Source organism: Furipterus horrens, unplaced genomic scaffold (assembly GCF_987537825.1).
Source record: "Furipterus horrens unplaced genomic scaffold, mFurHor1.1.pri manual_scaffold_6, whole genome shotgun sequence".
Classification (NCBI taxonomy): Eukaryota; Metazoa; Chordata; class Mammalia; order Chiroptera; family Furipteridae; genus Furipterus; species Furipterus horrens.
This window is the reverse complement of record NW_028327176.1, coordinates 92,532,099-92,544,738: the sequence shown is the minus strand read 5'-3', so window position 1 is coordinate 92,544,738 and position 12,640 is coordinate 92,532,099. Positions and strand designations below refer to the sequence as shown.

General features: G+C 39.6%; 1 protein-coding gene across 1 annotated transcript in view; it reads right to left on the bottom strand.

Moving 5' to 3' along the window:
* DNAH8 (dynein axonemal heavy chain 8) overlaps nucleotides 1-12,640 on the bottom strand; it is a 273,301-nt gene that overhangs the window by 30,035 nt on the left and 230,626 nt on the right. The window contains exons 82-84 of the mRNA XM_090280432.1: nucleotides 6,781-6,897; nucleotides 4,585-4,686; nucleotides 600-760 (exon numbers count right to left, since the gene is read on the bottom strand). Coding sequence (XP_090136558.1) covers nucleotides 600-760; nucleotides 4,585-4,686; nucleotides 6,781-6,897 — 380 coding nt within the window. The remainder of the gene's footprint in view (nucleotides 1-599; nucleotides 761-4,584; nucleotides 4,687-6,780; nucleotides 6,898-12,640) is intronic.

Sequence of the window (12,640 nt, the reverse complement as noted above, 5' to 3'; positions counted from 1 at the left end):
CTTGCAGCCTCTTGCCTTAGTGACTGGAGCAGGGACCTCAGGCAGAGCTGCGACACCCTAGCCTTTCCTTGCTGGCCCTCTGTCTTTCTATGTCCTGTGCCCACTGCACTGTGCCCACCACAGATGGTTAGTGACAGAAGGATGCCGGAGAGCAAGCGAGGGAGCAGGACCATGAGAGGGAGTTTCAGGCAGGAGCACCATCTGCATCCTGCTCTCTCTTCCCTCCTGGCCCTATTAGATTCTGCTTATTTTTAATGGAGTTTTTGAGGTAAGAAGGGAGCTGGGAGACTACTGCCCTGTCAGTGGAGAGCATCAGTACCAATAACACCAACTGGTTTTATGACACCACAGAGAAGTAATCAACGCATAAATTAGAGCCTTAATGTTGTCATAAACTCCAGAGCATCAGGATTTAGTGAGGGGAGAGCAGCCAAGATATGACCAAGTTGTAATTGGGGGACAGAAAGTGACACTGTTTTTCACAATAAAATAAAAAAATAGGGAAAGGAGAGAGATTAAGAGAGGAAATGAAATGCATAGTCTTTGCCAGGCCGAGTTACAAACGACTCCTTCAAATTTAAAAAGTGCCAGGAACTTACGTGATATCAGCATTTGGGTGAAGCCCAAAGACTTCGGGGTTATCTAGGGATGGTAGTGACTGGATGTATTCAAAATACTGGTCCAAGGTTTTGCATAAGGGGATTTTATATCCAGTATAAAAACAGAAGGACGGTTCAAACATCTTCTCACTGAACCAGACCTATATGGGAGAGAAAATAGAAGAAATAAAATTGATAAACATCTAAATGAAAACTGTTACTGTAAAGGAGGAAGGATTGTCTTATTTCCGTATTAATAGTTTTTAATATTGAAGTTGAAAGCACCCAAACACAACCACAGATAGAACAATGAGCACATCGATGAAGAAAAGAGAGAGGCCACGAGACAAAAAACAATGAAGCCCCAGCCTCTGTTTAACAGCAAAGAAGATACTCGCTAACAGTGGATAGGAGAGAGCCAGCCTGGCAAGTCTGCTGGCTGATCAAGTGACTGGACGACCCTCAATCCCGCCTTTGAAGAATAGTGGCAGCAACACACTACAGGGCAGATGAGGCCACACACACACACACACACACACACACACACACACAAGACTAGCTGGCATTTTCAGTGCTGTCCAAGCTGGGCTCATGCAAAGGGGTTCGGTCTGCACGCACTAAGGCTCACAGAGGCACTGAGCACCACATGAGGCCAGGAAAACTTCTTCCAAACCTCTCCCCTTCCACCCTGAGCTGCTAATTAAAGTCTGTCCTTGGCCATAAGAAGCAAATGTATCCAATCTTCTTACTGTTTGCCTTAAGGACATCCTTTTCTCATTCCATATGAACTGATTATCTGTAATGTAACAGCAACAGAACAAATACATACTTTGTGTGAATAGACTTATTCTGAAGAGGAAAAAAAATAACACTGAATGCCTATGAGCCAGATTTGAGGCAATGACTTTAGTATCAGAGCAATTTTCCTGGTTGGAAGGGCAATAATGGGAAGACAGGAGGAGTAGGAAAGCAGGCAGGAGGTCTGACTCACTTGGAGGACTCGATGAGGAAAGAGGGGGGACTGTGCCTCACTTTGGTTAACCACGCCTTCTCTAGTATCTTTCCTCTATATCCTTCTTCCAGCTCCTTTTAGATCCAGTGATTACTCTGAATATGAAACACCCTGTGTTCCCGTTCTCCTGCTTTATTTGCCGCACTTCTATGCTATTCAACTTCTCTGCACAAGGCACGGAGCTTAGAACAAGAACAGAATGTAAAGATGAGACACACACAGTCCTTTCCTTCAAGGAGCTTGTGACCCAGCAGAGGGCTAAGCCAATTACATAATAGCCACAATACAAAGTGCACTAAGGTAAGAGCTAGAGGAAAGAAAATAAGTGGAGCACTAAAGAGGCTTAGAGCAGGAAGAAAGAATAGCCATACGGATGTCAGGTAAGGCTTCATCTAGGAGGTGATTCTGGCGATAAATCATGAAGGATAGCATTTTGATAGTGGAACTTGTGATGTGGAGACCACACAGGCAGAGGCATGGAGTAACTAATGCAAAATGTGAGGCAGGTCAGGGAAATGATGAAGTCTTGGGTAAATCTAACGTGGCGGTAAGAGAGAGGACAGGAAAGTGAAGTGAGGTCATATTATGAACGACTATAGATGTCAGGGTGATGCCTGGTGTTGATTTAAGAATGGGGAGCAGTTGAAAGTTATAAAAGAGTACAGTGCTATGATTGTGTCATTTATCAGAAAGACTGTGTTCCTGGTGATGTGGATGACGAGGGAGTGAAGGCTGTAGTCACATAGGCAGCAAATGACCACAGTGAGTTCTATGTTGTCAGATGACATATCTGTAAAAGCAAATTAAAGCTTTTCCCTGTTTTGCATTATTTTATTTATATGTACACAAATAACTGTATTCACAAACACACAAATAGCTGTTTCACCCAATTTGGAGGATACTTTGGAGTATAGTAAAAATACAGACTATGAAGTCTACATGGCATTACTTTGAGAGATTCTAGAAGGTGTCTGACAAAGATAAGCAGTCATACTCCAAAGACAAGGAGTAAGGCTCTACACTTGTTGTGTGTAGGGGAGATACACCATAAGATTCTGAGGACAGAGAAAACAAACGGGTTCAAAGACTGGACTCAGATCAAAAGTCAAAGGAATGAAGGATCCAGTTTGAAGGTAATGACATACAATTAAACCAGTTCTCACTTGGGCAATGCTTGATAACACGGTCAGGGTGCAGTGGCAACAAAGCAGTTAGAAGATAGGACTGAAATATCTTTTTAGTCCCTTTGAACCTCAGATACACGAGTGAGTTTATCACATTCCTTTATTTTATTGTTCTCATGGGTCTAGGTCACTTTTATCTTAGTTTTATTACCCATTCAGCCCTGATATCCACTCCAAGTCTCCTTACCTCTGAGGGCATCAATTTAAATGTACTTGAGCCCTGGCCAGATGGCTCAGTTGATTGGAGCACTGTCCCATACACCAAAGATTTGTGGGTTCGATTCTGATCCAGGGTCAGGGCACGTGCCTAGGTTGTGGGTTCGATCCTGATCCAGGGTCAGGGCACGTGCCTAGGTTGTGGGTTTGATCCTGATCCGGGGTCAGGGAATGTGCCTAGGTTGTGGTATTGATCCCCTATTGGGCTCGTATGGGAGTCAACTGATGGTTGTTTCTCACATCAATGTTTCTCTCTCCTTCTCTCTGTCTGTCCCCCCGCCCCTCCTTCTCTCTCCCTTCCTCTCTTAAAAAATATCAATAAAAACATATCCTTGGGTGAGGATTAAATGTATTTGACATATGTCCTTGAATATGCATTTATCCTTGTGAAATCTACACATATTACTTTATAGATCTCATTTGATTTCATTAAGCTGTGCACTCAGCAGCAAGTGTTTAAGCGCTGCGCATGATGCCGCATGGGTCCTTTCTTCCAGGTGCCACACTGTCTCCCACAACAGGCATCCACAGCATCTAACTCATCTATCCCCCGTGATGGACTCCTAGGGTGCCTTCAACCTCCTACATACAATATCACCACGAACACTTGTATACATATCCATTTGTGGACTCTGTCTAGAAATGTTTTGGAATGTATAATGCCTACCCAGGATACTTAATTTCAGTAAATTTTGCCCAACTGCTTTCCAGGAGGTCTGTACTAGTTTAGCCTCCGGCAGCCGACTCCTACCTTCATATGCTTACCAACACACCATCACTCAGCTTTTTCCACGTACAGCTTCCAGAAAATTTGTAAAAGGGTTGAAAGAAAAGTCAGTTTTCTGGTCAACCCCCAGTTCACCAAAATACTCCCAAAGTTGTGCTTCTAATTTTGTTGAGGTTTTCATTTTGTGTAGGGGGAAAATCATTGAAACAGAGAATCAATATAGATTTCAATGTAAAACATTCAAGTAACCGTACTCACATATGTGATTTTCTCCCACTTAGGTGATACATATTGTTTCTTTAACATGTAAAAATTTTAAGAAGAGCTTTTGTTTGGTGAGTTATTTATACTATTCATCCATAATTGCTAAGGAGTAATGTTCTCTAGAAAATGTTTACCAATGTGATATCTGTGGATTTTATTGGGCACAGAGGAAAAAAATGAACACTTTATCAATTTTTGATCATCTATCCAAATGCAAAAGATGAGGAAACTCAAATTATGGTTCATTTTCCAATCACTTATTTTGGGGTTTGAAATCTGAGAGGAGGAGGTGGAGAAATTACGTCCAGTGTTCCGTGGAGGAGGGGAGAGGGGTAAGGCCCTGGGCATGAGCAGCTCAGCTGCACAGGAGACTCACAGACCGCAAGCACATTGCTGGTTGGTTTGGTTATGGTTTTGGTTTTGGTTTTAATTTTGTTTCGTTGGCTGATTCTTTGCAGCAGTTTGGCTCAATGCTTTATTTTCCCCTTAAGTTTGGCTTACTTATTACTAAAAAAAAATTTTCATTTGTAAGGAAAATGCAATAAAATGTGTCTCCATGCTTCCCCCCCAAAACTGACTTACTCTAGCAAAGCAATTAAGTAGACGTTTATCAAAGTCATCTGTCACTCTGCCTCCATATTGTACTTCTCCAATCATGTATCGAACAGTACTCCATGACACACCCTGTATTAAAAACAAAAAGGAATTAATTATTGTTAATCCAAACAAATAACTCTAAACATTTCAGGTCTTTCCTAGAGGAAAAGTCTGGAAAAGGAAGCACCAGCTAGGCTGCATTTAAAATTTTCATTACGTTATATTAATAACTCTTTTGCTATTACATGACTGGAACTGCTGTGGTTTGTTCACTAAAGAAAAACCCACAACACTAAACATCCATGAATATGTTGTTCACTAATTACTTAAACTAGGGGGAAAAAACCTATTTTTTACTCCATGGATGTAATCACCTATAATGCTCATTACAGTACAGTATTCCCTCACTTATTGCAGGTATTACGTTCTAGACCCCCCCACAATAGGTGAAAATCCGCAAAGTAGGAACCTTACATTGATTTTAGTATTTATATATATTTTAAGATTTTATAAACCCTTCCCACACACTTATAAACCGTTCCTAGTCCCTTATTAACCTTTCCCACTCCCTTATTAACCTTTTCCACACTTTTATAAACACTAATGTTCTTAAACATATTCTACACTCTTAAACCTGCGTAACTTTAACAACATACATATACAGTACCGCAAAATCCCATGATATAGCAAAAAATCTGCGATAAATAATTAAATATAATATTTTTAAAAATCCCGCGATACAGTGAGGCCGCGATAAGTGAACCATGATATAGAGAGGGACTACTATAATGCCAGGCTGTTAGAGAAGAAAAAGTTGTGTTTAGTGAAGGAAAGAAAAATCAAGTAGTCAACGCTCTAATATGCTTTCTTAGTAATATATTTTCTGAATCGGTATGAGGATAACTAGAAAATTATTCAATCACAAGATTTTTCCACAGTAAAATCCTTTGGTGTCTCATTCTGTAACATATAATTAATTAACATATTTATTAATTTCCATAGTAATTTTATACTAGCAATACATTTCAGATATTAATAGTTTTTAATTTTAAAATCACTTCAATACATTTGAGGTAGGACAAATAAGGTTGCTTGATTTTTCTTTACCTTCTGCTGGTTAAATCTTTATTTTTCAGCTTTGTGGCCTTTTCAAAGAAGTTTCAAGGGAACAGTTATTTGTATATACCAAAATGATAAATGATCACAGAATATGAACCCATGTCATATAATTTGTCATCAAAATGTAATAGTCAATTTACTATCCCCTTGTAATTTCAAGGAAAATGATGTTTTGATTCTAGATTTTCTGCCTGCTCAGATAAAAATTCATCATGGCTTACCATCACCACTGATACAAAGTCTCTACAATTTTCTCCAAGATCTACTAGGAGAAGAAAGAGAGTAGGAAACTGGTATTTATTGAGCCCTTATTATGTACAATATACTGTGCTTCACAAGTGCTAACTCATTTATTCTTCATAGAAACCATGGTCATTTTATAGACGAGGAAACAAACTATGAGAGGCTCACAAACTTGCTCAAGATCACAGAAGAAAGAGATTCCAACCCTCTGTAACACATGTGTGGAAGGCCAACTAGATTTGCATTCTTAGTTCAGTGACCTTGAGGAAGTCCCTTATTCTCTTTTGTCTATTATCTCATCAGTAAATGGGGATAATAGTAATGCCTTCTGTATCTACTCCATAGAGTTGTGAAAAGAAAAATTAAATCCTGCATATGAGAGCACTGTGAAGTGCTATAGAATGATTAGTGGCTATTAGTTTAGAAATTGTTGTTTATATGCATAAGCTCAACCATCTGTTAAGATGTGACTTTAGGTGACAAAGAACTTCTCCATGGGCTGGGAGATAACATTTTCACTTCTAAGAAGGCATGACTGAGAGGAGGAAGGAAAAGTCTGGTTTAAGGTGTACACATTCTCTGGAAGTGCACTCTGACCCTTGGGTGCCGGATGGGGCAGGGAAGACAAGTGTGAGATAGAGTCTGAATGCAGGAGCGTGTGAGTGGAAATGGCTGGACCAGTGAACAGCTTGCTGGGATGGGCAGTCCCTTTTCGGAGAGGTGGGGGACTTCAGCTCATTCACTGCATATCAGACAGAAAATGTCTGTACAACCTTGATAAGGACAGCAATAAAAATAGAAAAAAAAGATTTCACTCACTTTTTTAATATCGCATTCATCAAGGTGATTCTGAATAAACTGAACACTGGCTGTAAAATCAGCAGAATTGAATTCATAGGGAATATTCCATCCTAAGGGACCAAATTTGCGGCGCTCCTTAAAAACACCAAAGAAAAGTATTGAGTGAGATTTTAAAATTGTATGCAGCTGATTCCTTTTTCATTATTATCAAAATATAAAGTCAGTAAAATTAAGGCATGATGTCAAAATAAGTTAGTTGATGTAAAAGAACAGCATACAATTTGGGGTATATCACCTATTCCAAATATTATTCTGTGGCTCAAGAACAAATCTTCAAATAGTGCTGAATTGGAGTTCTTGGGTTTAAAGAGAAGTGTTGGTCTCCATTGCCAACTCAAAAAAAAAAAAAATGCAGTAGGTGTTCAATAAATAACTGTTGAATGAATTCATTTATTCCAAATTGGAGTCTTGGAAGTTTCAAATGTTAAATGTAAGGTTTTGAATTTTTGTTTTTCAAGTTGAATAACTTAAACACTCAAGAGCATTTAGACTCTCTGTTAGTTTCACTTTGTAATCTTGCAATTTCAGATTCTGAGAATTAAATATTTCTCCTGGAAAACATGACACATCTATCTCTCTTAAAATGTTAACATTGCCCTCATTTGTACTCTCCTATGAAACACTGGCTGTTTCCAATTGAAAAATTATGCATGATAATAAAACTGGTCTCAGATTAGATGTTTCAATTGCTTGATATTTTGGAGACCATTTTAAAGGTACGTTGTGTAAGAACTTATAATTCTAGGCTCTGATAACCTATTTTTCTTTTTCTTTTTCTCTTACTTTTTTTTTCTTTAGGCCCTGATAACCTAGCAAACCATAGAGATAAGCTCAACTGTTGCCATACCATCAGCTTTCCCTGCCCACAGCACAAGACTAGTCTCTAAAGAAGGTCCAATGATTTCTTTGGGTTACCTCCTAGGCCTTTGACCTTTGACCCTACCACCTGAGGTAAGGACCCACACGGAGAGCAGAATCCCTATATATCTATGGGAAGATGTAATTATACTTCTCTACCTCTAAATATATTCTTTTCTTTGACTCTTCTGCCTTATCCAACCCAACACAAGCACACACACACACACACACACACACACACACACAGAGAGGCTGTTTTCACAAACTAGTCCACTTCTTTCTGCAGCTGCTTCATGCTTTTTAGATCCTGAAAAATACCACCATTTAAAGGAATCTAAATGAATTTTAGTTTGGGCAAGTTCGTGGACAGGTCAGAGAAGAAATTGAGGTTTTAATTACTGATTTTCAGGATATGCTTTTAAAATATTAAGTAAACCATAAAAATTAATTTGGGTCCAGATGTCTGGCTCTGGGACATCAGACTGAGAGTGAGCACATAGCTTTTAAAAATGTCTACCCCGATTATTTCTAAATCTGTACTTTTTTAGGTTAGGTTGTCAGGTGTTAGACGTTTGTGTGGTGTGACTCCCACTCCTGTCTCTTAGCTAATTCCATCAAGGTGGACAGCTAGTCCAAAAAGAGCCAACCTGATTCCTTCTCCCAGGAATTTGGACTTAGGGTTCAGAATTGCTATTGGCATTTAAACTCTGGAGCTGTGAACATCTTCCACCTTGAACACAGAGAAGGTGAGAAGGAGCAGAGGTGTGGCCTTGATGGGAGGTCCCACATGCCAGAAGCAAGGAGTGGTTCTCAGTGCTGTCAGCTTCTCTTGGTGACTTTCTGCTTCATGGTCTCAGCATTCGTGTGGCCTTGATGAGATTTTCTAGTTGTGTCATGCTGAATATCTGGTCCTATATCCAGATTTTGAGCCTTGACAATGAAAAAACATCACCCATTTTTATCTCCTCTTTTTCACCTGTATTTTGGGGTAAGGATCATGGCTGTCTAATGAATGTTATTGATAATTATCAGAATGAAAGGCAATTTTTCTCTCACCCTCCTGGGGGTCAATTCCAAGGCTGACACAAGGTTTTGAATTTCCTGAGTAGATCCCAGAAACACTGAAGCGAGCCTCCTCCGGGTTATTCTAGAAGCAAGGGTGGGCTGGGGAGGTCTCTGGAATATTAACATGCATTCACCTAAGCCTTGAGTTCCTGGAATTTCTTCTGTCTTGAGGTCTTCAAAGAGAAGAATGCTAACTCCTTACTGGTGAAATGTAAATGTTTTCTCATTAAAAAAAAAAAAAGAATCAAATCTAAAATAGTTTCATTTATGTTTAACTTAATTTTTAAAATTTAATGTCCAATTAGATAGAAGACTGAATGAAGAATAATTATTTCCTTCCAATTATTGAAGCAGCTTAAATTGGCTCTATGGAAACATTCCCATTTATAAGCACTGAGCAATTACAATTCTTTGAAAATTGCCCCAAATGCTGAGATTTGCCTCACTTTACATTATTGATTATCAATTTTCATTCATTTTCTAGGTTGGTTCACTAAAGTCATAGACTGCTTAATTCATCTAAGGGGAAAAAAAAGAAAATCTTGGAGTATGTCTTTTCTTTCACAAATGTCATTTTGCTCTCTTGTTATTTGTTTTGTACTCACTGATCTTACTAAGTGACAATGAAGAAAAACTGAATTACCACCTTGGAATGCCATCAGGATAAATCTCAAACCATTGGAACTTAACTCATTTGGAAGCTCAAAAGCAGGAGACTGCTAGAATGTAGAATATTGAATTATCTCCAATTAGTATTTTTGAAGCTATGAAATAAGTCTTATGTGATACAATAGAAAAATATTAAAATCAATGTATTTTCAATTAGTTTTAACCTAGTTGAGAAAATAAGGCTTAAAAACAAGAAAAGGACAATGTAATAGTGAGTCTAATTAACTATCAAAATTTAATAGGTGATAAGCCTGAGGAAAACATTCAATCAGAAGGTTCTGGGAAGAATAAAAACAATAATACAGAAGCCGGTCTCCCTTGAAGAAGAAAAGACTGCCTGGCTTGGTGAAGGCCACAAGCAAAGATAGGAAGGCAAAGCTCGTGACTCATCCAGGAGGAAGTCGCTTGTAAAAATATTCTGTGACAGCAGAGGGCGACCTCTGGTGAGTAGTTGGAACTACATGCCCCTGGGATGGTTCAGGGATGGAATGTAGACAGACTTGAATGTCAGGATAAAGAGCCAAAACCTGATTCAACAGAAGGGAGTTATTATCCATTATTAAGTTGGAGAGTGACAATTTGAGGAAGACCAGTCTACTCACTAAATTTAAGCAACACAAATTTCTCTGTTTATTCCAAAGAATATGCATAACACAGAATTACTAGGGAATTAGGAAAAACTTGGAATCCTCCTTAGAACCCTAAAGAAGAGTTGCTCAACAGTCATCATTTTGATGGTGTCAACACTATTTCTAATTTAATGTTAGATCCTGCTTCAACCCAGTGATCCCACCTCTCACAGCCCTGCAAAATTTCTTCACTTGCATCTCCAAAACAGGATCTCCTTGGAGCATCACACCCTATTTACTTAATACCTGGAGCTAACATAGATGAAAAATGTAAGACAATGTTAGGGAAATTTTAAGAGGTAAAAATAATTAACAGAAAATGCCAGAACCATGGGGAAACACTTAAAATATCTTTTTAAGAATCTGTATAATATTATTGTAATTATACTGAGGAAATTTAAACTAAAAATTTTATAATCACAGCTCCCCAAAGCAAGAACTGTATATGTGAGGGGGGGGGCCCAAAAAACCTAGAATTTATTAAAAAATTGTGTATTTATTCTTACATGTTTAAACTTAATCACCTTCAAAGTACTCTCCATGTGATGCAACACACCTATTGAGGTGTTTTTTCCACTGCTCCAAACAGTTTTTGAACTCATCAATTTTGATGTTTTTAGGGCTTCTGCCATTTTTTGTTCCACCGTTTCCACATTGGCAAAACCCCTTTGAGGATTTTCTTTTCCATCCAGGGAAACAAACAAACAAAAAGTCACTTGAGACAAGATCAGGTGACTAGGAAGGGTGGGGCATACAGGTTGTGCTGTTTTGGGTCAAAAACTGCTGAAAACTCAGCACAGCGTGAGCAGGTGTGCTCATAAATCACCCATCATGAAATGGCAAATGCATTGCAAGTCTTCCAAAAAAATTCACTGAAGCTGAAGGCAGCCTCTCACAACAATGCCAGGTGGTGCACTGATACAGATGGGTTCCTAGAACACTCACCTAGCAGGGAAGCCTGTACTACAAGGGCCCACCTCCAGAAGATAATTCTAGGTTTTTTAGGTCCCCCTAAGTAGACTATTACTTTTGAAGGGGGTGATTGTTAAGGCTCAAACTTGAGAAAGAAAAAAATGGAGAAGAAGAACATTTTTCTGAATGAAGAACTGCTAATGGTGGAATCCCCTGGGCCTTGTTGACATGACCATTTTTATTTAATAGTTAAATTATTTTTAAGAGCCATGATAAGACTTCCAAATTTGCAATGGCCAGTGCAAGCCCTGAGAGCTCCTAATCAATGACTTTAGCACAAAACCTCACAGATATGTGTATGAGCCATTAGAAAAGTCTCAAATATGGTCTCAAATTAGAGTCCCAAATAGAAAAGTCCCCGAAGTCCAAGGTGATGAGAAGAAAAATGACTAAAGACTCCTCCTTTAAGAGCAGTGGCTGTTTAGCAGTTAATATCAATTCCCACTTGGGAAGTATTTAAAAGGACTACACACCCACCCTGCTGCCTCCTGCTTCGGGCTCTGGGACCCATGCCATGGCTGAGAACCATTGCTTGAGACCTTCACTAGGTCCAATGCACTGTGCAAACAAAGGGTGGGACATTGACCATCAATAGGAAGCAAACAGAAAATGTTCTTCTGACCTTCTGTAGGAGGTGTTACAAGGACACTACAAATGTAACTGTTGAGTTTCAAAACACCAACATTTTGGAGGAAGGTATATTTAAAATTCAAATCCTGAAGGGTGAACGCTCTGAAGCCCAATATGGTGTTCTGATGGCATTTCTGGGAAACCATAGAGAGAAAATATTGAGGCCAGAGGGAAGCTTCCTCAGGAGTCATCTTTAGGAGGATGCAGAAATGTTATCAGCAGGAGGTGGCCAAATGAGCCAGGGTGTACCAGGGTGCTGGGAATGAAAGTCTCCCCTGGGGAGGGCAGGAGGGCTGGCTGCAAAGGCAGAGAACTTTCCCAACTGCAGTGAGAGGGAGCAGCCACTGTTGCAGTAACTTCCTGGCCTATGTGGTTGGTAAGTTCCTGGAGGGGAAGGGAAGGAACCCAAGGGTAGTTCAGAGGAGCAGAGCTTAGCTCAGAACTGACTTATGCATCTGTGTGTGTCCCAGTGCCCCCTCCTACCAGGTGAGCCTGCTCCCATCTCAACAGCAAAACAAGCCGCACTCTCTGTCACTCTTCTACCCAAGAAAGGGTGCTCACTGTGTCCTCTGCAACAAGAACAGGGTCCACATAACACATGACGCCCCAGAGCTGAGGTGAGGGCATGATGCCAAACCATGATTCAGTAAGAGAAACTACATTGGGGAGCAGATGGGGGCTTACTACGAGTTTCTGCATTCCACTGTATAATGGACTCCAGCATGACCCTCTCTCCAGCTCAGAAGCTTCAGAAGCAAAAACCTGTTCTTTTTCCAATCTCTGCAAGGATAAAAATATACGTCATGTTTGCATAAAGCAAGGGATATCTGGGTTAATTTGGAGGAATCAATTAAGAAATCAGGTATTTGGCTATTATGTCCAACACTAGAAAAATATAAGTCACAACCTATCCAATTCAGAACAGACTTTCCTACATCAGTTGCATCTCAAGTTGTAATGTTCACCCGAACCACGTGGGCATCTCATTACAATGT